The sequence below is a fragment of the Limulus polyphemus genome, unplaced genomic scaffold, assembly GCF_000517525.1.
Source record: "Limulus polyphemus unplaced genomic scaffold, Limulus_polyphemus-2.1.2 Scaffold1199, whole genome shotgun sequence".
Classification (NCBI taxonomy): Eukaryota; Metazoa; Arthropoda; class Merostomata; order Xiphosura; family Limulidae; genus Limulus; species Limulus polyphemus.
This window is the reverse complement of record NW_013666809.1, coordinates 144,130-169,753: the sequence shown is the minus strand read 5'-3', so window position 1 is coordinate 169,753 and position 25,624 is coordinate 144,130. Positions and strand designations below refer to the sequence as shown.

Sequence of the window (25,624 nt, the reverse complement as noted above, 5' to 3'; positions counted from 1 at the left end):
TATATATATATGTGTGTGTGTGTGTGTGTGTGTGTGTGTGTGTGTGTGTGTGTGTGTGTGTGTGGGTGGGTGGGTGTGCCCATTCTATTCGTATTCATAAAGAAAGCACAGTATTACTGGGCAAACCAAGCCTTTATAAAGATAAAATTTATATACAGAGATGATTTATATTGTCCACACATACTAGTTATTGTTAACATGGTGATATAATACAGTTTTATACATACAGTGTGAATTATAAACACGGTATCCGGAAGTTACGTTAACAAAATTGTTTACATGTGTTTCAGAGACAGGAAGTTTGTACACCTACCACAACAGCTAGTATACTTCTATTAGATACTTTGGTAGACTTGTGGAGCATGAACAATGTGTGCTATATTGCTTCACACAGTCGGAAACAAAGGTTAGTAATTTTTTCGTGTAATTTTGGGTCACTCTGTAATCCAAGTGAAGCCTTGATTAATCTAGGCTTCCGTTCAATCTCTCCGATGAACCCTTAATGTCTTATGAATAATGACATTCCAATATACTCTGTCTGACTGATGCATCATTAATGACCGAGTGTCTTATGAACAAAATAATCTGTGACAGAACACTTTGTGAGAAATGGCTGTCACACCACTGATGCGTTATATTTTGCAAGTTCTCTATGAAACCTCTGAAATCATTCCAAATCAAATTTATTAAAGTTACATACAGTATTCCGGTACCACTTCAATACTGGACAGCTGGAATATCTTAAGGGCCCTGTTCAATTATGAAAGTGGATAGTGAATAAACCGAAGTTTATACCATATAAATCCCATTTCAACTTCTAAAACTTGCACGGCTATCATAAAACTAGACTGTTTCTAAGAGTATACTATTTAAACATTAAGTTCGGATTTTGCAAGTTACTACACGTACTGTATTACGTTAATAGCTTTGGTGCTGTTGCTGCTCCTTGAATAGCAATTTGTCAATTTCTATCAAGGGTTCAGTAACTGTTATAAGCAAAATTTAAAAATATATCACAAAGTCGAAGATGGTAAAAGCTCCGTGAAAACAAAATTGTAAGAATAATTTAATAGTAAGTTGGGGCGTTTACAGCAAAATATTTTCAGCTCATTTTACCACTGAAGATTATTAAATATACCATAAGGACATGTTATGTTTGTTTGTTTGTTTTTGAATTTCGCGCAAAGCTACACGAGGGCTATCTGCGCTAGCCGTCCCTAATTTAGTAGTGTAAGACTAGAGGGAAGGCAGCTAGTTATCACCACCCACCGCCAACTCTTGGGCTACTCTTTTACCAACGAATAGTGGGATTGACCGTCACATTATAACGCCCCCACGGCTGAAAGGGCGAGCATGTTTGGTGGGACGGGGATTCGAATCCGCGACCCTCAGATTGCGAGTCAAGCGTCTTATCCACCTGGCCATGCCGGGCCGGACATGTTATGAACAGAAGCTGCACGATATGTAACTATGTGATCGCTCAACACCCTTAGTAGCTATTCATAGTTGGAAAAGTATTTAGAAACACTTAAATTATTTTTCTGGAATACGGGTTACACTTAAACTGGAAAGATTATTCACAGTGGTTTCACCGTATCTTTTCAATAATTAATTGAAACTTTCGAAAGGTTTATCACATAGAACTAGTAAGCTTGAAAAAAAAATGCCACACCCCATATGGGAGTGTACGGAAAGTGATGAATTGTAGCATCATAAATATTTTGTGTGTTACTAACCCGTTGTAAAAAAACATGTCTAAAGTCTGTGTTTTGCAGTGGGTGAACGTTACATAAAACATCTTTGTTGCTACAGATCTCCACTTTCCGTGCACTTCTTTATGGGGTGTGGTTTTGAATAACCCTATTAAAAGTCTCTCTTCAAACAGGTATCGTGATGTTCGTATAAAGAAATCCAGTCATACGAAAGATAGACGTATGGAAATAGACATAAGTGCAGATGTTTTAAAGAAAACAAACGAACACTGCGTCTATTTCTTTGTTTGTCTTATAGTTTTCGAAATTTCTGAAATTTAAGTACAACTGCAACAAACAAAGTCAACAAAATTCATTGAATTTGTTCAGGTGTACCGAGGCATTCTAGCTAACAATATATCTGTATTAAATTATTCCTCAACGGGGGTGCTATAAAAATGACGTTTTAAATAGAAAGCTGTTTATTATTAATTTTTCAGGAATTATGAATATCTCAATTTTCTGATCTGAGGAAAACACTTAGCCATCTTGTGAAATACATTGTCCATTCTTTGTCACCTTAATTTGATATAATTATCATGACGTTATGTGTCTGATGTTAATACAGCGTGGCTCAGGAACTAGGGGAGCAATAGCTCCCCTTAGATCTATGTAGAGGGAGCAAACGGGAGTGACAGCAGTCACTCTCAAGTAGAGGAATTACCAGGGACCAAATAACAATCAAATTTCCAATTAGTGATTCTAAGTTTAAATTTGTCAACATTAAAAAAACGTATATATTGTATAGTGTCACTAGTTATTCAGTAAAAATACCCTCCAAGTATCAGTGATACATAACAGTTTCTAATTCATTAAAAATCGCTCCAATCGACATTGAGGAAGTTTCTGCTACACTGTGTAGTAAATAAGGTATAGTAACTACTTCTAGCTGTAATAATCTTCAGATTATACACGAAATCTGCCTGACTTGGGCCGATAGAACATAATAAGCACTACCACAGTGTTATTCCCTACTTACACAAAATACATTTTGAAACATACAAGATAATTTCTTACCTCCTGCTGCCAGGAGCTCCTGAGGACTTCTAGAATTTGCTTCATCTCCAAGTTGACCAGGTCGATGATTTTCTGTCATAGATAAAATACATTTTTCGACACGTCAAGCAACGAAGAACTATTATCCGTAATTGTTAGATCGTCCACGGAACATAAATATCTACTTACATAGTTTGTGTATCAAAACAACTTCACTATATAGACCATAAAATTCGTTATAATACATCTATACAACAATTATACATATGCAGAAACTTTTGTTAGAATTTTTAGCTCATTGGGAACTTCATTTTAATTTATGGCACCATACATGGGTACCTTCTTTATGGTCTCTAATACTCAAGTTCTAGTGCCACTTTTTTATGTCAACTTTATAGGTCATTTGAGAATATCCGAAAGACAGCAAGTGGCGTAAAGTTGACCTCCTACGTTGATCGAACTTAGGTTTTTCTCCCAAAGAAGATTGTAAATTTGCTCAAATCTACTTTATGGTGTGATTATTGTATTGACTAGAATAGCTTGGTGGCTTTGGATCATCCGTTTTAGATCACTTAAAGGTCAAGTTAGGTCATTTTAGGTTTTATTCACTAAATACTCTTAATGTGACCAACACATATTTCAATATTGCCTTCTTTCGGGCAATGTAACTTTTAAACCACGAAATGGAAACAATTTTTATTTTGTTTACACATGGAGCTATTCATTACCATTGGTCAACAACAAACAACTGATAAAAACGTGTGAAGCTGTTGCATTGCTTGCGCATGCTAGGAAGTGTGTGTGAAAACATAAAGTATGTATTTCATCATGAAATCAGTAAATGAAAGTAATTATTTATACGTCACCATAACATGATAACATGCTTATTCATGTATTTTTCACATTCCTTTCAAGGTGAAGTATATACCATCCCGTATACGTCTGAGAACATTGGTGTAGAGATATTGCCCAGGGATGGTATACGTCTGAGAACATTGGTGTAGAGATATTGCCCATACTAAACAAATCAGACGATATTTGGAGCTTTGTCTCCTTAAATGTCCGTACTTGGATGCATTAGTTCTAATTAATACCGGCGTACTTTATCTATTTACAGTTAACTCTGGCTTCTGGATAGAACGCTTTATTTATTTTTAATGCTGGTGTTCGGGTGCAGTTATTAAGTCCCCTGGTGGTTGTATTATACATGTACATAAACAATACGTCTCTTTGCAGAACCAAAGTATCATCGAGGCCTATGAACCAACTTAGGCGGCTATGAATGTAGTCTACAAAATTCAGAGTTATTTACCTGACTATGTAGAAGACATGCATGAGGGCGTACCTTATTGTTTTCTGTTACACAAATAATAATGATAAGCTTTCCACACACCAGGTTTTAAGTAATTAGAAAGGTAAAATGTCCGTTTTTTAAAGTTTTTGTTCGTATCAGAATATATCTTAAATGAACACACAAGTTTTGTGTGAAAAAACATTAAATAAATATTGACAGGATGGTGATAACGAACCTTAAGTATGAAGTTTAAATAACTGATTATAATGACACTGTTTAATTATCGGCTGATAATGATTTTTGCTTCAAATGCAGTTAAATGTGAGAAAACTGGATTACCACATGAACTGTTAGATGTAAAAGTTACTTTTATCCTGTAAAACTGTATAAAGTATTACAGGTACTTTCCTATAAATATAGTACAAGACACTTAAAGACAAACTAACGCGTGTATTGCTTCATCTGCCGAAGAATTTCATGTTTGATATTAATAAGTTGTTTTCGCACTTTGTCCACCGCGAACCCCGGATTTGTAAGTCTCACCGGAGAGCGACGTATTAATAACATCTGCTTGTAATATTGGATTACCTTAATTAAGTAGGTTCAATAGATGGAAATTAGGTTCCAACATTACACAACGACAGCTGTCTTAAATTAACCATCACATGACTATAATGTACGATAGAGCGACGTATTAATAACATCTGCTTGTAATATTGGATTACCTTAATTAAGTAGGTTCAATAGATGGAAATTAGGTTCCAACATTACACAACGACAGCTGTCTTAAATTAACCATCACATGACTATAATGTACGATAGATATGTTGGAAAAATAAATAAAACTCAATTCAAGGAAGAAATATTCTTTTTTTCCGAAATAATTTCTGCACTTTTAGTGTAAACTAGTCTCCATAATACTGAAAATAAATTGTGAACTTTCCGTAAAGGTTTCTGATGACATCATTACTGAATTGACCTTACTCTACAGGAAAAAAAAGGGGGGGGGGGTTAGTTCCCCGTCCTAGTAAATTGGTCCTACATAAAACCTTATGTTAATACAAAGAGGATTTATTTCATATTTGTTTTTTATATAGATTCTAACTTGTTGTTTGTACTCTTTGAATTAAAAAGTATCTCTCTATCTCTCTCTGTATATATATATATATAATTATATATACATATATATATACACACACACACATGCATTTGAGCCTTTGACCTCTAAATGATCTTGAAGTTCAAAATAAATAAAAAAAAGGTGGCATAAGACTTTTTCTAATTACCCACAAATGGACAATAATATAATACACAGTGCCACAAATCATCATAAATTGGGCGGTAGATGCAGTTAACTAGTCGCCTTCCCTCTAGTTTATCAATTCAAAATTAGGAACGGCTATGCGCAGATAACCTATGTGTAGCTTAGCGCAAAAATTCTGAAAGAAGAAAAAGTAATTCCAATACAGACAGCGCTTCATGCTCAAATATATTCATAAATTCCGCTACATTCCAAACGTCCGCTCAACACCAGTAACATGCTAAAGTAAGTGGTAACACACGTGAATATTTCTACAGTTACTAAGGTCTAAGTAATTCCAATACAGACAGCGCTTCATAATTCCATTATAGACAGCGCTTCACGCTCAAGTATATTCATAAATTCCACCACATTCCAAACGTCCACCCAACACCAGTAACATGCTGAAGTAAGTGATAACACACGTGAATATTTCTACAGTTACTAAGGTCTGAGTAATTCCAATACAGACAGCGCTTCACGCTCAAATATATTCATAAATTCCGCTACATTCCAAACGTCCACCCAACACCAGTAACATGCTGAAGTAAGTGATAACACGTGAATATTTCTACAGTTACTAAGGTCTAAGAGAACATTTTATTATGCAGTAGGTGATAATGAAAAGAAAAAATAATGTAGAGGTTTAAAGTAAAACCTAAGGTTAATATATCTCGAAAATATTCAAAGTTAAAACAAAGCGTTCTTTGTTCAAAAAAAAAGTTAAAAACTAGGAGTACAGATAAAAATAACATATAACAAAACAAGTCAAAAACAAAACAAAACCGTATTTGTGTTTATAATTGTAGATTCGTTTGAACCTGGTGAGAATTTTCTACCCGTACATATATACACATGTACACAGACAGACATTTCTAATAGTCCTGGTGGAAGGTTAAAGATTTATTTTTGTATTACGTTATTGGGATTCTTATGGAAGCTCCAAGCTTCTTTAATTTTATCTCGTATCTATGGTTTTATTATCCTAATAATAAAGTTGTTGACCAATGTTCAGCCTAAACTACCAACCGCATATGGTCCATTTTGCATATTATCTCCAAATGTCCCTTTTTAAAATAGTTTTCTTTTTTTTATTAGCAGTTACCTTTCACAAATGGCTGAATAAAGTTTATTTGTTTATTGTGAATTTCGCAAAAGACTACACGAGGGCTATCTGCGCTAGCCGTCCCTAATTTAGCAGTGAAAGATTAGAGGGAAGGCAGCTAGTCATCACAACCCACCGCCAACTATTTGGCTACTCTTTAACCAACGAATAATGGGATTGACCGTCACATTATAACGCTCCCACGGCTGAAAGGGCGAGCATGTTTGGTGGGACAAGGATTCAAACCCGCAACCCTCAGATTCCCCGTCACCAAGTGTGAAGAATAAATTGAAAAGTAAATATATATATATATATATATATATATATATGTTTTTCATACATTTAAATAAAGGTTATGAACTTTGACGTGGTACTACTCTTTTGTTCGCTAATTAGAATCTAATATAAATAAAAGCTAGTTGTCAATTTGTGTGTGTGTGTACTTGAAATTGAAGTTGCGCCATTCTTATTGATTTTTTTGAGAGTGTACTTGAAAAATGTTTTTATTTTCTCAATGTTTGATTGTTTTCCTTTTATGATGAAGGGGAAGTTTGGTGAACAAAGCTCGCTGAATGAAGGGCGGGAAATCCTCGGGGTATTTAATAAAACTCCAACCAGTCGGGCAAGACTAGCGCATATATATTGCTTATTTTAGATATTATCACGAAATATCAGAATTTACTTCAACGTTTCTTGATATAAAAATAAACGTTTTTGTGTGTGTGTGTGAATAAAGCAATTTTCAAATCCAAAACCTGCCCTGTCTTTGAATCAAAATGATGTTTATATTCAGAAACAAAATTTTTTATCTTTTATTACTGGACATCTAAAGAAATAATTATAGCTTGCACGCGTAATTTGTAATTGAGAAACATCACTGTTTGTAAGTCTGCGTGTGTTTGAAGCTCACGACCCAGTATTCACAAGTTTGAAATAAAGTTTACATTTCTCAAATATGAAGAGTTAACACTTACTTTTGCACTTTTTACAGCAGTCCAGTGGATACTCTCGATAGGTGTCGCCCTCAGCACATGGCAACACTGGGCATTTCTTTCTTCGACACATGACCCTTAATGTTTCAACCTGTTAAACAATTTTTTAACTTGATGACTAAAAAAAATATACCAATAATTACCTCACACTCGACTATATTTACTAAATAGCATCAAAATCTGACATCAGATAAGCGTGCATTTTGCTAGTAAACAGAAAAAGTCACGTTGGTTCACTTACGTCACACTTGCAAATAACACATCGTGAAAAGCCAAAGGGAGGGATATAGGGATGCCATCTGGTGCCAGCTAGATGAAACTTCTTGTCTCCGTGAAAGTAGCAGACTCGAGGTTCAGAAATGTTGTTGTGGGGATAATGGTCATCTTCTATACACATATTGAAAAAACCAGACAAATCCACGTGTTATAATATCATGAGGTTAAACTCTTAAATATCTCTTAGTTCCTATTATTATTAGTGATAGAGCTATGGCCATTATGACATAGCTTCTACTAGAAGAGCTGTTAAAATTCTACAATAATAATTACAGTTAATAATAATCCTAACTGAGAAATTACCAAAATCTCCTATGACTACTCTACCACAGGTCATCAGTTGGGTACACTCACTGCTAGTGGTTCTTTTTTTTTTTGGTCCCTAACCCAAGAACACCTAATGAAAATGAGCCCACTTATCAACATTACAGCTACATCATGGAGATGGAATTTCTCTAGTTAAACAAACTATTCTGTGAGTGTTAGGTATTCTTGTTGTTAGTTATATTGCAAAAGCCATCATGTAAAAAAAAACAATGGGGAAACATATTCAGTGTCCATTGTTATTCATAAAACAAGTATAAGCAAAAAAAAGGGGGGTAGGGGAGGGGGAGGACGTTACTAAAATCTACATCTTTTACAATAAGGGTTATACTGATCTTGTCTATGAAGCGATCGATGCCTTGTGGTGTTATGAGGGATAAACTTTACTAGGAATGTTTATTTTCAATGATTTTAATACGGTAATAATGCAAAATAGAGAAATTCAGTGCAGGTAGTCAACTGGAAATTCACAATACAGTTCTATAATTGACAATATGAGTATTAAAATAGTGTTAAGTCCAGTAACAACATCAATGTCACAAAGATATTAGCACACATCTCTTAGACAAACGAACTGATTAAATGATAGTACAGAAAACGTTATCCGTTTCCTCTAAACATCGATAATGAGAGTTAGATTTACCTCAAGACCTGTATCAGTATTCGCCATCCGTATTGATTAGTGGCTTATACCTTATGCATTAAAACAAAGAAACAAACGTATGTTAACATGTAGAACAGATCTCGATAACCATAGTGTACAGTGGCAAACATACGTATCTGATCATGGTGAACACCACAGGTTAACCATAGTACATGGTGATTCACACTATGTATATATATCAACATTGAGTGAAATGTACCTGGACAAGTGGAACAGCACAGGTTAACTACATCACATGGTGATTCACACTATATAAATATAAACATTGAGTGAAATGTACCTGGACAAGTGGAACAGCACAGGTTAACTACATTACATGGTGATTCACACTATGTATATATAAACATTGAGTGAAATGTACCTGGACAAGTGGAACAGCACCAGTTACCCAAAGTAAATGGTGATTGACCCTCGCTAAGTATAAACTGATAAAAGAATACATGGATGGAACAGGATAGATTGATAACAGTAAGAGGTGATCCACATCCTTTAAATATACAAACTGAAGAACTGGTTAACCACAGTAATTCGTCATTCACACCCTATTTAACAATGATTGACTATTGTCGGCCTCCATACATAGAAATAAATAGAGATGGAAACTTACCTAGGCACACGGGACAGACCGTAGCGATAATGAATGGTTATTTTCTATTCCAGACATGAATACAGAGCTAGAAACTTACCTTGACACACGGAACAGACCGTAGCGATAATGAATGGTTATTTTCTATTCCAGACATGAATAGCAGAGCTAGAAACTTACCTTGACACACGGGACAGACCGTAGCGATAATGACTGATTATTTTCGACTCCAGGCATGAATACAGAGCTAGAAACTTACCTTGACACATGGAACAGAGCATAGCGATAATGACTGATTATTTTCGACTCCAGGCATGAATACAGAGCTAGAAACTTACCTTGACACATGGAACAGAGCATAGCGATAATGACTGATTATTATCGACTCCAGGCATGAATACAGAGCTAGAAACTTACCTTGACACATGGAACAGAGCATAGCGATAATGAATGGTTATTTTCGACTCCAGACATGAATACAGAGCTAGAAACTTACCTTGACACATGGAACAGAGCATAGCGATAATGACTGATTATTTTCGACTCCAGAGAATGAATATAGAGCTAGAAACTTACTTGGACACATGGGACAGCACTCATTAGCCACGTTGATCGGCGATTCGCATTCACTTGGAGGGCAAATGATCCTGTCGCATTTTATCTTTCCTCGCTTGATTTCAGCCACAGAAAAGTAAAGCAAATGATCGGAAAATTTAAAGGTTGTAAAGATAAATTTACAATAAGAATGCCTTAAAGTAAAATGGGCCACCAGATTTCTTTAACACAGGTCAAAACACAATAAAGCTTGAACAATCAGCATTAGAAATATATTTGTGTTGTATAAATGGATATAATCGTTGCAGCTCGTTTAACAACACGACTAAAATTAGTTATCTTATAAAGTAAAAACGTTAAAAAATCAAGTTTTTGAACAATATTTCAACAGAATATATATTTTTGTATGACAGGTTTGATGTAAAGGTTTGCTCAGAAAACATTTCAACTCAGCCACTTTGTAAAACAATTCTTAGCAATTTTTCACCCTTGTTAGTCTAAATTAATATGAATAATCGTTTTGAAACGTAAATTAACCTTATGATATAAATCATACTTCCTAATGATATAGTTACATCTTTTCACGTGCATAATCACTATCTTATGTGACTGAAAAACATCCTAAATAGTTCATTTTCGTGTAATTCACAAAACATTTTTTTCGTGAGACAAAAAATAGAAACTTAAAATGAGAATAAAATCGAATCGTTCGTACTTTACAGAAGCACATGACACAGGGATCATGAGAGAAGGGCCACTGATATCCATCTTCGTATTCTTCTCTCTCAAAGTAACATTTGTCGCGTCCCGCAACAGGACTTCCTGAATCACTAGGAATGGTTTTGTTTGTTTTGCCTTCTCCAGACAGGCAGACTTGGGGTACTAGCAGCTACATGGAGAAGGAAAAAAAGCTATACTGTTTCAATAGATTGGCTTATTAAATTATTATCATTTTATCCATTTTTGGTTTGTTTAAACAAACCAAAAATGGATGAATTGGGTCTACTAAACATTATAGAACCAGTTGTATTTAAAAAACATTATAGAACCAGTTTGAATTGGGTCTACTCAAACCAAAAATGGAGTATTTAAACAAACCAAAAATGGATGAATTGGGTCTACTAAACATTATAGAACCAGTTGTATTTAAAAACTGGTTCTATAATGTTTAGTATACCTAATTCATCCATTTTTAGTTTGTTTAAATACAACTGGTTCAATAATGTTTAGTAGACCTAATTCATCCATTTTTGGTTTGTTTAAATACAACTGGTTCTATAATGTTTAGTTGACCTAATTCATCCATTTTTGGCTTTTTTAAATACAACTGGTTTTATAATGTTTAGCACATATAATTTCTTTATGGGAATGAAAGAATAAAAAGAGAGAGAGATTACACATCACATTATTCTCAAGATAGTCCTAGAATTATTCATGAGACTTTGAGAATGTATATATATAGGATCATAAAAGAAGCCATCAACAACACGGATAACACAAGTAATTTAACTCGTGGAACCTTTACCAGCAAGATCTCTCTGCTGAACGTTCTCTGTCTAGAATTATAACGCTTTTTATGTAATGTCGTTGTTTGTAAAATACGGAGCAATCGATACTATTAAAACTTAATCACCTTATATATTCAGAAAACGTACTGGTGGTAAAAATCTAACGTACGTACTAAAACTGGTGTTTAATTACTAAAATTATTATAACAAGCTACAATATATTTATTGTACATATAACTACAGGTTAAACGTCGTACCGGGTGAATGTATGAGTAATACCAATGGCACTATAGCTATTGCAATAGAAATAACTTAAATTCAAGTGTAGCAAGATAGTCCAATTATATGGTGGCGAGCATATACACTATCAAAATATATATGAGCTAAATAAGGCCTAGTGACTAGCGTGCTGGGACTGTGGCTCCGAAGTTCGAGCCCCATTACAACAACAAATGGCGCTTCGCACTTTGGGATGGTGAATACAATACAAGAGTGACGGTCAAATCCCATTATTCAATTAGAGTAGCCTAAAAGATGGAGGTGGGTTATTTCGACTAGCTGCCTTCCCTCTATCACTTCTAAATCAGGGACGGCTAAGCACAGATAGTCCTCGAGTAGGTTTGCGCAAAATTTAAACAAAACAAACAGAATATAGACTGTACATGACAAAGTAAATCTGCTAAAATATAATTTTAATGTTATTTTTATCAATATCTACAACGAACATATCCTTAATATAACGCCATAGTCTGTTTCAAATCGGTTTTGGAAATTCGAGTGATGGAAGGACGTTTTTCAGTAAATACATAAAGGTATTTTCAACCAGAAAAGCAGTAGCTTGTATAACATATGGAATAAACGGTCAGACCACTGATCCCTAACGCTCAGGCGTAGCCATCCCTACCTTATAACTTCTAATAGAAGGGGAGGGGGCGACCAGTCAGTAACCTGCTGTTTATTATGCAGCTACTCTACCGAATATTAGAATTGTATATCATAGTTATGACGTCACTACATACAGGTGAAAGTGTGAAGTATATTTATCGAGATAATAAAACACGAACCACGAACTTTCCACTTAGCAGCCCAGCATGCTAAATACAATAACTTCCTCTTTGTGTTGTTTTGTAACATTAATTAAAATCAAACTTGGTAGATATCTTAAAATACAAGACTAAACCTCCTACCATTATTCTGCATATGTGAAGTGCTAAAAAAATACTACCGAGTAGACAATTATGAGAAGGCACTTGTTACGACCACATGGAAGACTTAATGATAACATTTGTGAAAGATACTACACCGTCCATGTACAACATGTAGAAACACGTGATTTTGTTTTAGACTAAATGTATAATCCTTCTGTTATACTATAACTGTGGAGACATTAAACTTAACTAGCCCATATGATAATAGCAGATGTATAATCGTAGTACAAGTCCTACGTAATGTAATACATATAAACAATTTTATCAAATCGGGATTTGTCACGAAAACAATTTAGACATCATTACAACAGAAGTAAATGGTTGTGGATGATGTTATAAGAAATACTAACATTGGTCAGTTGAGCCTGAAGATCTACTGTCTTTCCAGCGCCTTTAATTTTTGTGATCACATGAATCCAACTTTTCCCATTAGCAAGGTTTATGAATGTATTCCTGGTTAAATCTTCGAGTACGTCACCAACCTGCAAATTGACAAATATATATACACAAACAGAAGTAATACAATGTCAGTTTATACGAGTAACATAAATTGTACTATGCTGACATATGACACGTAGAATAAAAGTCTGATCGCTAAATTTTAATTTAGCTTTTACATTTCATGCATTCAGTTAAGTATGCACTTTAATAAGCTTGGCATATGCATGAGTAAGAAAAAGACGTTCAAAGCAAATACGTAAAGCTTTTCGTTTGTAATGTTTCTAGTACATGGACTGTAAAATGGTTATAAAAGGTGAAAATCACTGTATGTTTTATTTGAGTAACAGACATGTCATATCATTAGTATGGTATGGTTATTTGTGGAATAACATATCATAAGTCAATCATTATGAGAGTGAAAAACGAAAACATCACTGCTGGTGTTTGTATCTCTGTCTGTTTGTCCTTGACGAAAATTCAACCGTCTGATCTTTGATCACCATGAAACCTCCAGGAAGTCTTGAGTATAATGCAGAAGGATTCCAAGACCTCTTACTTTAATTTTTTTATCAGGTTTACGAGTTTTACAATCATTTCAACTTTCTCCCTTGCTACTGCCGGAAAATGACGCACGTACATGCCATCCCCCTGTCAACCTTAACTCTTTTGTTTCTTACAAAGCACAAAGCTGCATCCACTGCGGGGATTGAGCCATAATATTTGAATTATAGACTCTGAAGTTTACCGCTTAGTTAGTTTCATTAACATATTGATTATTATGACATAAACAGGGATCTATCATTACTAAAGTGCAATGGTTATTATGATATTAGTACACAGACCAGATTATTAATATAAAGCAGACATCAAACAAATAAGAGGCAGGTTGTATAAATTGACAGTACTGGAAATAATTAAGGAAACGCAGAGGTGATACGCATACATCAGTTGTAAATAAGGAGCGACTGCAACTAAATGGTAGTTTCTCATTATTACAGTACTTTATAACAAAAATATAAAACAATCAAATAATTTTACAATGCACTAGTATTATATATTTGCTTTAAATACCTCGTTTTTATTCTACCGTAGGTTTATCAATAATTGAGAAATATATTTCCAAATTTCCTGTATACATAATTCAGCCAAGCTATGTGGTTGCTGTATGACCTTCTCATAGAACTTTAATATTCATATCAGGACTTGATGAAGGCCAAGCTATGGTTGCGTGTGTTCCATTGATTTCTTTTTAATCCAGGCATAATTTCACCACATTTGTTGCATGCTTGAGATGACTGGTTTGTTCCTGAGAGAATGACATAATGGATACGAATTTGCATGTACCTATCAACAGTCAGGGTGCCATCAATTTTGTGTTACAAATCTCCAATACTATTGGCTGAGATGCAGACCACACTTGTATTGGGTTCTCAGCCCGCTTTGCTGTCGATCTTGTATGTTAATCGTGATACCATTTTCATCTCTGCCATAAAACAAACTATTGCTGATTGTTACCAAAACCTTTACATGCTCATCGTGTACCATTTCTGCCGTGGGAGACATGGATGCATTCATATTTACAACACTACTGCCGGACATAATATGACCACCTGTACTTCTATAATCATTATAGTGGTTCGGCACCGTCAGATTGGTTGGTTGATATCCATTCACAGTATGAATTATCAACATGTAACTTTATTCTGGTGCAGTTAATTTTTATTTTAGATAGTAGGGGCGGAGTAATCTCATAATATTTGCATTTTATACCTACTTTATTTACCACTCCTAGAATTATTTCTAATACCATGTGTCAGCAGCTGCTCTGATATGGGAGTAATACTGCTTTAAGCTGCTATATGAATTTTCTTGCCTAACGTGAACTCAGTATGTTTGATATCATATACTAAAAAATCAAAGATATAGAAACCACATCTAACTCGAAAGCTAGACAGCTACAATACTCATTCGAAATTTAAGTTATAAATGTGTGATTATAAGTAAAAAAAAAATTATGCCCAATTTCCCAACTGACGTCCTGTAAATCCCCGCTGGGTAATATTCTTTTAAACTATCTACTTTTAATGAACTAAGGTGAACTGAAACTGTACTTCTCAGCTGGTCATAATATGGGTTTTGGTTTTCTTACCTGGTGAAGAGTAATATACAGTATTACACAACATGCATGGTGATAAATAACTCACCAGCTTATATTAAAAACTGTCACTTTATACATACGTATGTACGCTCATATGTTATTACTTGGGAAACGAGCTTGTATAAAAATATGATAATATGCTAAGATAAAATAGTTATTAGGAAAGCAATAAATGTGAATAAACAATGTGACATTAATATAAGATACACGTCACGAGACTATTAGATCACGTAATTACTAATCACTAAACGAACAACGTATCGACAGAGAAATTAACTTTATAGTTTCTCAATACTCACTTCTTCACCATCAAACTTCCTGAGAACTCGTTTTCTATTTCGTTTATGACGATTGATTGGAACTTCCATTAGTTCCACCAGATGGCGTCGGCGCTTTCCGCTCGGATCGTTTTCTTCATCACTAGCTAGACCACTGACAAAGACTTGGTAATGTAGTCGACATAAAAGATCTATGTGAAGCCAAACTTGACCTGCAGCTGAAGTATTCCCATGAAGAAGGAACGGGCAGCCTTAGTTGGACGAAAGAAACACAATTCATTTCAAGTTTAAACTCATTGCAGTTGATATTGTTACGTACTTTGTGAAAATAATGTTTAAACTGTTTTGTTACTGTAATAATAAAAGAACACGATATGGTGTGTAGCAATTAGTGAGAGAAAAAACAACAATATCTTTGTTCCTTCGTGGACAACAATGCCCTGTCCATTGCGGAAATTTTTAGTGTTATAAGCCCTCGGACTTATTGCTAAGACATTGAGAGAACCTAAATTGATATAATATCTATATAGCAAACTATTCCTTTATGTCTCTTACTGTGTGTGAGAGTATTGCTTTTACGTAACAGTGTCTTGCGCAGTTGAAATGCTTGTTTAACCTGCAGACTTATAAAGTAGAAAGATAAATCACACCCTTCGGAAAAAAATGAATATGTTGAAGCCTTACAATAAAACATTGGGTTCACTTTCTTTCTGTTCGTTACTCCGGGTGAAACATTAAGAATTTCAGGTAATGATTATACAGCAACTAAAACGCTAATTGGTGTTTAAGATATGTTACAGCTGAAAGACCCTCAACTACACGGTGATTCTATTACAAAAAAAAGATAATATCTATTAATGTTTTAATTAAATCGGATTCTATAATGTCACCAGTTGCCTTGACACCAAATCAGACAGCTAATAAATAGTATACTACTACATTCGCCAATCACGTGTCTTCCAAGAACAAACTGTCACTCAAATTTCTTACTTTACCTGTTTTGTTTACTTAATATTAAGCCAAAACTTACGCTCTCATTCATTCAAACTTCATTAGGATAGTGATCTCATGTTACAATTACTGCCGGCAGAATACGACTTTAATCAATTGGTTAACTTATAATATTGCTCTCGACTGGAATTAGATGGTACGATTCTGTTTGTTTGTTTTAAGCACAAAGCTACACAATGTGTTACCTGTGTTCTGACCACCACGGGTGTCGAAACTTGGTTTTTAGTGTTATAAGCCCTCATACATAATTGGTAGGTCAGATATGGTTCGCAAACTTGCCGAGTTAAATGAAAACAGTCAAGGAGTTACTCCTAAGATACTAAAGGATTATGACTGAAATATAAAAAACTGTGTGTGTGTGACGGAACCAAAACTTCGCTTGACTGCCGTGCTTCTATTGGCAGATTTAGCAACCGTTGCATATTTATAAATGCTAACGTTTTAGTAAAACATATACTATATTGTGTCGTCTGTTGAAGGTGCTGAAAGCTATCAATTGGTATTCATTTCCGTGATGGCGCTTTGAAATAAATATATTTTATTTCTATTCGAGTTTTCAATATTGTAAACCATACAAAATTCTGCGATAGTCGCACACAATTGTGTGACAGTTATGGTAGGTTTATTTGTCATTGATAGCATGAATCATTCAGTTACTGTTTATGTCTCTGATAAATTCTGCGATAGTCGCACACAATTGTGTGACAGTTATGGTAGGTTTATTTCTCATTGATAGCATGAATCATTCAGTTACTGTTTATGTCTCTGATAAATTCTGCAATAGTCGCACACAATTGTGTGACAGTTATGGTAGGTTTATTTCTCATTGATAGCATGAATCATTCAGTTACTGTTTATGTCTCTGATAACTATCTCTTTGAGTCTTTGTGTTTTTAATTCTTTGCCTTATGAGTCTCCGACGTCTACCATAGCTACAAGAGTTCTTCGCTGAAGAAACGACGTCAAGCGTTTCAAAACAAAGACGCTCAATATATTATATATATTTTATATTCAACTGTTTGATAACTAAAGTTAAAGTCTCACATAAAATGTGGATATACTTATCATGCATTCAAGATACTAGTAAATATTCTAACGTCATTTTACAAGAACGTTTCAAAAATTATTGACGAGTGCAGCTCCTCACAAAAACAGAAAGTAAAGATTGTTTTGTTTTGTTTTTACTGGAAAGTATTCTATCTTTGATATCGCTAGACTGTATTCTGAGGGGGATGCTTTTTTTAGAGTTTTCCTTGTTTTTTAAACGTTTACGAGTTCCAAATTTTGGGCTTATTCTTAGAAGTCTGCAGCTCAGGTTGAAAAAAGAAAAGAAAAGGAGGACGAGAGACATTCTTCTCAGAAATGTCTTGCACAGTGACCTTCTTTTATCCTTACACTTCGATGAACATTCAAGCCGCTTGAATATCTTGTTCACGACTTTGGTTTCTTTGTTAAAGTTATTTTAATTCTTTTTGTACTCTTAAGTGAAAATATTATATTATGTAATATTTTACAGTACAAATGAAAGGATTTTGAAACAGATACTGGCTAGCATGAGCTCGTTTTCTGAAGATTTCCACAGACATTGTGTGAACTGAGATTTCGGGTTTCGTGGCTATTAACGTGCAAGTTAAATTCGTTATTGGTGCTGTATTTGTACAGCTAAGTGGCAATACTGTTATCCGCATTACATCTTCAACTCCGTGATCTCAGTTGTACCGACTCCCAAAGTTTGTGACTGTTGTTCATTAAGAGGAACATGTAAATAGTACATTGGTCCGATTGTTGTATGTAGTGCTGATACTGTGTTAGAAATGGTCAGTAAGTAATTGTAAAGTAAGAGCTGGATTATCTTCCAAATTGTAACGTATCTCTAATAGCGTTTGGAACATGGCCTCCTAGAAGTATGCGGTATGATTTTTTTCAAGTATTTGCTTTTTTTGTTTGGCAAAGATTGTAGAGTCGAAGACTTGAACACCTCTCCTTGGAGTGGGATTTAGAAATGCTAGGAGATAATGAGTTATTTCTTTAGGTGATGAGTCCAAGACACTTAAAGTGGATCTCAGAAGAGCATCACTCTTCTCGTGTTTGAACAGTTCTAGATGTTTCAAGCATCTTACCGACTGGATGTTGAACTTCAATAGCTTTAATCTCTAACTAGTCTTATGATAACTCTTTCTTTTGTCTGCAAAGTCTTTCCGTACTTTCATCAACTAACATTATTCAACAGCGAAGGTTCCAGTATATTTTAGATGATCTTGTCTATTGTAGCACTACAAGTATGATGCATGAATCAATAATTCTAACACTAACTATGTTTATTTTTCATTCATATATCAGTATTTTTAAATAAATCATTAGAAACACATAGAAAGGATCTAAATGGGAATATGAATGGACGATTATGCAAAGTTGCTCATTAACAGAGCGTATGATCAATGCTTTAGTATGTAATGACGTCATAGTATGCAACAGCTATGTAACGTGTGCTAAGGAAGTGTGTTCCAATAAATGTCACTGCTCCAGATGGTCAATACCGAATCAGCTCAAGTAAGACAACCCATGACGACTAAGTATGAAGTACTGTTCTTTCTGACAGCATGACACACGTGGAGCAGTAGCTTGCAATTGGGATTCAAAGTGCGATATCAACGTGATACAGATTAACTGTGAAATTATCAGTCAGTAAAGTGAGTGAAAAATAACATTTTCAAAGATAGAAATGTATAAGCTTTGAGACAGTCAGGCCCAGCTCGATATCACTTCTTTTTTAATTTAGAGATAACAAGTTTGCTACTTTTATCAGCAGGTAATATGATAATGCTTTATACTTGATGCTTTGAATAGTTTCTTTCTCAATGTTCTTTGAGGTTCTTTGGTGCGATCTTCTTTTGCTGCCAAGATAAGCCAGCTATATAGAAATCTTAATTCATCATCCGTATGTAAATATAATGGTGTTAATGGTATTAAAGGATCATTATTTTTAGATGTTAAGATGAAGTAACGATTATACAATGGGTTAGCTTTTCATTGAGGGAAAGGGGAGATTGTCAAAATAAATTTACAGTCTAGTATTATGCCTTTAAGTTAAGATTCGTTACTAAAAACAAAAACTTGTTTAACCGCAGAAAGGAACAACAACAATACTAAAAACCTACAGTTGAACTCTTTATATATATATATATATATATATATATATACATTTCAAAAATCTTAATTTTCCTGAACCTTTTCAATTCTTTGTAAATTAAACTGCCGTCAACAATGTGTGATATTCACAATACACGTCGTTTTGAAACTACAAAATTACATATACGGTGCCACTTACCATTGAGAAAAGCTTCAGTGTACAGTCTTTGTCGTATCCGCCCAACCAGCGCTTGTCGATGTTTGGTCGTCGTTAGCTGCAAGCTCAAGTCATCAAGTAGTAAACTTTCTGCAATTCTGGATGAAACCGTACTGAAGGTACCGTTAGCCTGTGGTAGAAACAACAGCAATAAATAATACAATCACTCCTAGTGTACTATTTTAATTGACAACACTGTTAACAGGAACAACTCCAAATGTCTTCGAATGCTCCCAGTAATAACCGAAATGCCCACAAATCGCTAGTGGTTATATCAACGTTCTGTAGGTCTTCAGTCAGTAAAAAGCGTTATAAAAATATTCCATTGTGAGTAAAATAAGTAAAGTATTACAAGACAAGGACAATTAATTCCGTGAAGTCTTGAATTTTTGAATTTTTTTGGTGGTGGGGGGGGGGAGAATAAGGATTTAACAGGCATTTACGTGATAATTGGTTAAGAGATACAGAAGTTAAAAAGTATTTAGGGTTTGTTGTTAAGCACAAAGCTACATATTGGGCTATTGCTCTGCGAACCGTGAGAATAGAAGTCAATTATTTAGCGTTATAAGTCCACTAATTTTACCCCCTGAGCCACTGGAGGACTAAATATTTAAGGAGGAAAAATGAGATTTTTTACAACAATGTTTTTAACTAAAAAGAAAAACATGTAAATAATGTAATATATCAATTACCACTGTTAGGTTGCATTGTTTCTTGTCTGCACAAAAAGAAAGAAAGAAGTTTACAATAATTACACTTGTGATGCGTAACAATGGCTATGTCTGCTTATTTCCTCAATAAAAGTATGAATACAACAGTTACTGATTCGCAAGAATGATGGTTATATTTTCGATAATTTTGCTAGATGAGTATCATAAAATTATTATAAATTTACACTGCTTGATACTGGTAGGTTAAGGTATTTACAATGGGGAAAAAAACACCCCAGTCAACTTATTAGCGCATCTTCGCACGGAAGTAAACACTTTCCTTAACACAAGAGCAGCAGACTTCAGAAGTGGAAGGTTCTCCAATGTTGGCAAAGTGTAGCACTAATGTGTCATTATACGGTAAATGAGCATCCTGTTTGTTTGAGTCAAACACAAATTTCCATAATGGGCTATCTGTGCTGTGCCCACCAAAAGTATCGAAACCCGCTTTTAATGTTGTAATTTTGTTTGTAGTTAAACATCAAATTTCACAAAGGGCTATCTGTGCTCTGCCCACCATTGGTATCGAAACCCGGTTTCTAGCGTTGTAAGTCAGCAGACATGCCGCTGTGCCACTGGAGGGCTGGTGTTATAAAGCTTTCAGACTTACCGCTGAGTCACTGTGTGTGTGTGTGTGCTAGTTATGATAACACAATATTATGTCTCGGTGTGGTAACCAAAAGTAGTTAATATATGTTGGGTAAAGTTAGTGTTCCACTGATATTAATTAGAATAAGAGTTACATATGATAATTAGTTTTGATAACAATAACTACAAAGCTATTACAATATGACGTGTACAGTGTGCTATGAAATACGGATTACATTGAAAATATACTGATCAGTAACTGGTTAAAAGAACAGTTGGAAATTAGCAGACAGTCCCTGGAATGAAGTAGGTTTGGACGACTGCCTAACACAGTGTGCTTGGTGGCGAATGTTGCACCTCTTATTTTAATTTTAGCAACAGCCACCGGAGGGCGGGCTGGTTGTGATATGACTTGTTGACAGAGGTTTTGCTTCCCAGAACTACTCCTGAAGGTCACAGACATCCTCGAAAAGAGAATAACACGGTTGTACTTTATAGTTGCAGTAAACCAAAATAATACTACTGAAGTTTTCATAAACCAACTTTTAAGACTTTGATGAGACTAAATTATAAACCACCAAATTATATCATTCATGACCTTGGAAATCTAAAGTTAAGATATTTAAGAAAGAAAAAGCTCAAGCTTGAAACTTAACTTATTAATATATGGACTTCACTACAGTTACGATCACTTTAATATCTAAAACAAAAAACTTTATGATATACACAACTTTAAAATTACTTTACAAGGTATTACCATCTTGATAAAAAATAATTTGTAGTTTCCATGTTTTCCATTCATCAATACAATTATTTCAGATATCGCAAGATTTCATATGGTTTTTCAGAATTTCACACAAATATTATCTGCGCTGAGCTGATAGATTAGAGAAGGTAGCTGGTCAACAACATCCACCGCCAACGCTCTGGCTACCTTCCTATATAACATACCTACGACACCAAAATACGGGACGAGTTTTTTGCAGCATCTGATCACGATTCGGAGTCTGCGTAAACTAATCACTTGGCCACGCCTAGCGTACTTTTATATGTAAGGGCCGAGTTTTTTGCAGCATCTGATCACGAGTAATAAATCTTCGGATTCGCAGTCTGCGTAAACTAATCACTTGGCTACGCCTAGCGTACTTTTATATGTAAGGGGCGAGTTTTTTGCAGCATCTTGATCACGAGTAATAAATCTTCGGATTCGCAGTCTGCGTAAACTAATCACTTGGCCACGCCTAGCGTACTTTTATATGTAATACGTATTTTTATAAGTTCTTTGTTTAAATACCGATGGTCTAAAGGATAAAAACACTCGTCGCATTATCGATATTTCACTATAAAAAATGTGAATTTATCTATTTGTCATATTCATCACTTGCACGTGTTTTATTTGCTAAGCAGGGGAGGGGGTAAAAGAAAGTTATTATGGTAACTTTGTAATAAACCGTAATCATAAATATTAAAATATACAACAATAACAAAAGTATCTTGCTGACCGGTAGTATTGGATTTCACAGATTATATTAGACTTATTTTTGAGGAAGAACGTACCCAAAAATCCCGGAAATTTGGTTTGTTCACTTCCGCCATTGTCTTCACGTCCTCTTTGCTTGGACCTATCGTTGTAAGAGCCAACTTTGCCAGAGGACTGGTCATTCTCTCGGCACGAATCTATCAGTATAACAACGATTTGATGTACGAGTTAAAATATTAAAGAATATATTTAAAGATATTTAGATCTGACTACCTTTAACATCAACATGTCCAACTTGACCAGTTGAAATTAGCCTTCATGAAAATGATTAATCCTTTCTAAAATGGGAAGTTCACATTGAACCAGTTATATTACTTGGAAATTTGTAAGAAAAGTCTATTAAAACATTAGGCATTATCCCTAAATAACTTGTTATTCAAAGATTAGGAGTTGAACCATTCTCGTTCAGCTTCTATCACTTAACTTCTTACGTCATGTTAACTCCAGGTATCAATCTTTATCATCATGTTTGTAAAACAACGAACAGGACAATATACCATCATACATACCGTGTAGGAAATCGACCCATCGCGCTGTAGAGACAAAACACCAAAACCAGTTGGTTGGTTACCAGCAAAATCTACTTCATTGGGGATAAGAACAGCCTGAACAACTAAACCAAAACGGAAATTAATAACGGATTAGTTATAAAAAGCAAGCTTTATATGGAAGAATAAGTGATTTTATATTCTTAAATTACTTATTTTTGTTTGTTCTTTGAAATAACAATAAATCTTAAACATGACAAGAAGCTTTAAAAATAAAACACCTAAACCGATTCACGATGTGAAATAAAATTGCCATTTTTTATCAAAGTAATTTGGTTTCTATTGATAAACGAAAATTAATTAGCAGTAATTAGTGTATTTATATACAAAGGTTTCATCAAGTTCTTGTTATATATCAAAACCTATAACAGTATTCCCATTGTATATAAATATTATTTATCAACCTCTTCACAAAGTTACTGTATTAATGTACGTTCCTTGTTACCAGTTCTATGATGTATTTGAATATTCTGGTTTTGGATTTTCATTGCAGAACGTAAATTCTGGTGAGATCTATTTAATGTTAATTCTTTACTGGCAGCCAAGCAGTGTCCCATATATATGATATTAGGCTTTTGAATATATGTGGTGTTTTGTCACGTGACTTTGTTAATGCTAAATCTTATTGGCAACCAAGTAGTATATGATGTATGTAATGTTATACTCTCTACTATCAGCGATGTCGTGCTTTGTTGCATGATTTTCTATTATTAATTTTGTATTGGTAATCAAGTAACGTTTCATTTAGATGATATTTTTCTGATGTTACTTCTCTTCTGATAATCAAGTGAAATACCCATTTTAAACCATTTTATGGTTAATATTATCGGTTGTGAAGTTTTCAGTTAGCGATTTTTATGTTACCTTTGTAACAGAATACAAATAATGACCTATTGAAATTTGTGCAGTGTCCTACCTTGCATTGGGAGGATTTTGTTTCTATTAGCTCACGTGTGGCAGCAATGTTCTTATCTTTTTACAGTAACAATGTTTTGGTATTAGTTCACATGAAACAGTAATGTTTTTACTTTTGTGTAGTAAGAATGTTTTATATTAGTTCACGTGTGGCATTAATGTAATGACTTGTTGTACACTTAGTTTGATTTAGTACTAATATTATTTCAACAAAAACAAACAAGAAATATGAATGAAAAATTACCTAAACAATCTTTTTTAAATCAAATCTTCTTGTTTATTAAATTTTTCAAGCGAACACGGCAATCAACAACAGTTAACGAATTATTTATGTATAAACATAGGTGTTGTTTGTTACATTATAATACAAAATGAACTTTATAAATTTTCCAAATTTTACAATTTACATTCGTAAGCGAAGCGATATTTTTTTAAATAATGCCAGACAAAACGTTTTACTAAACAATTCTCTTATTAATTGATTCAAGAAATACCAGGCCTTCGGAGTTTCTCACTGTACTCTTACGGCAGCTTCGTAAACTTGGACACGTATAAAGTTTTAATTTTGAACTTCTTACAACCTTGATTGATGAATATAACGAATACATAAATTATTAAGTTATTTTTTAGAGTACTTATTACCATGTGGTTACGTCTTGTGCTATTTACCTAAAATGCACTACTGCTAAATGCTTCATAGATTTATACACACTCCACCAAACAGTAATTTGTATTTTATTACAAACTGAAACACTACTGGTAGTTAAAAGGCTTGTACTCTCTACAAATGATACTCATTGTAAATATTTACTGATTACATATCACTTTCAGAAGCTACATCCAGGAGATTTTTGGTTAACTAAACACACTCACGATGCAGCTGAAAATGAAACCATGATATATTTGTTACACTACACAACCGGAAACTAACAGAATCTAAATTCAGGAAGTATTCCAGATCGAACAGTTGGGAGAGTAATTGAATTCAAACGCTAAATTCATGTATGTGATCAATATTAAATGGGTTTTAATAGTAATAACTGTTGGAATGAGAAATATCAGGAAAAGTTTTTAATTTCAAAGAAATAATCTGCTTTAGCCATAAGTATCAAATAAAGACAATAAAAATCGAATAAACTAACTGTTACAAGTCGTCTTGGGCAAAATTCTTCCTCGCAACACACGGTCGCCATCTATCGATGAAATTTCCAAAATCAGCTTCCCTTGAGAAAGCAAAGACTCGTCGTCTTCTTTCAAGTCTACTTTGACATCAATCGAATTATAGTCCTAATGGAAGAAAACAACGCGTTTTGCTCCTCATATTATGTTTTATAATTACTAGTTTTCAGAAACAATTAAATTGTAGATTTCATAATTTTACACAGTTTGCCATAATTACATATTATAATTGTTGTCATATCATTAAAAATGATTTCGAGATGAACAAGGAACATGCCGTATTTTTCGGAATATAAGACGCATCCTTATTTTGAAAACAAAGTTTTGGGGAAAAAGCTACAGTCGCATTTG

General features: G+C 34.2%; 1 protein-coding gene across 2 annotated transcripts in view; it reads right to left on the bottom strand.

Annotated features, from left to right (window-relative positions):
* LOC106462572 (chordin-like) overlaps nucleotides 1-25,624 on the bottom strand; it is a 146,537-nt gene that overhangs the window by 6,245 nt on the left and 114,668 nt on the right. The window contains exons 10-20 of one of the 2 annotated variants that reach the window (XM_013922507.2): nucleotides 25,237-25,381; nucleotides 23,141-23,244; nucleotides 22,649-22,768; nucleotides 19,776-19,923; nucleotides 15,458-15,687; nucleotides 12,910-13,041; nucleotides 10,559-10,732; nucleotides 9,865-9,958; nucleotides 7,680-7,825; nucleotides 7,421-7,529; nucleotides 2,769-2,840 (exon numbers count right to left, since the gene is read on the bottom strand). In XM_013922507.2, the coding sequence (XP_013777961.1) occupies nucleotides 2,769-2,840; nucleotides 7,421-7,529; nucleotides 7,680-7,825; nucleotides 9,865-9,958; nucleotides 10,559-10,732; nucleotides 12,910-13,041; nucleotides 15,458-15,687; nucleotides 19,776-19,923; nucleotides 22,649-22,768; nucleotides 23,141-23,244; nucleotides 25,237-25,381 (1,474 nt within the window). Of the gene's footprint in view, nucleotides 1-2,768; nucleotides 2,841-7,416; nucleotides 7,530-7,679; nucleotides 7,826-9,864; nucleotides 9,959-10,558; nucleotides 10,733-12,909; nucleotides 13,042-15,457; nucleotides 15,688-19,775; nucleotides 19,924-22,648; nucleotides 22,769-23,140; nucleotides 23,245-25,236; nucleotides 25,382-25,624 lie in introns of both variants that reach the window. The other variant, XM_022389867.1, reaches the window with a different exon arrangement.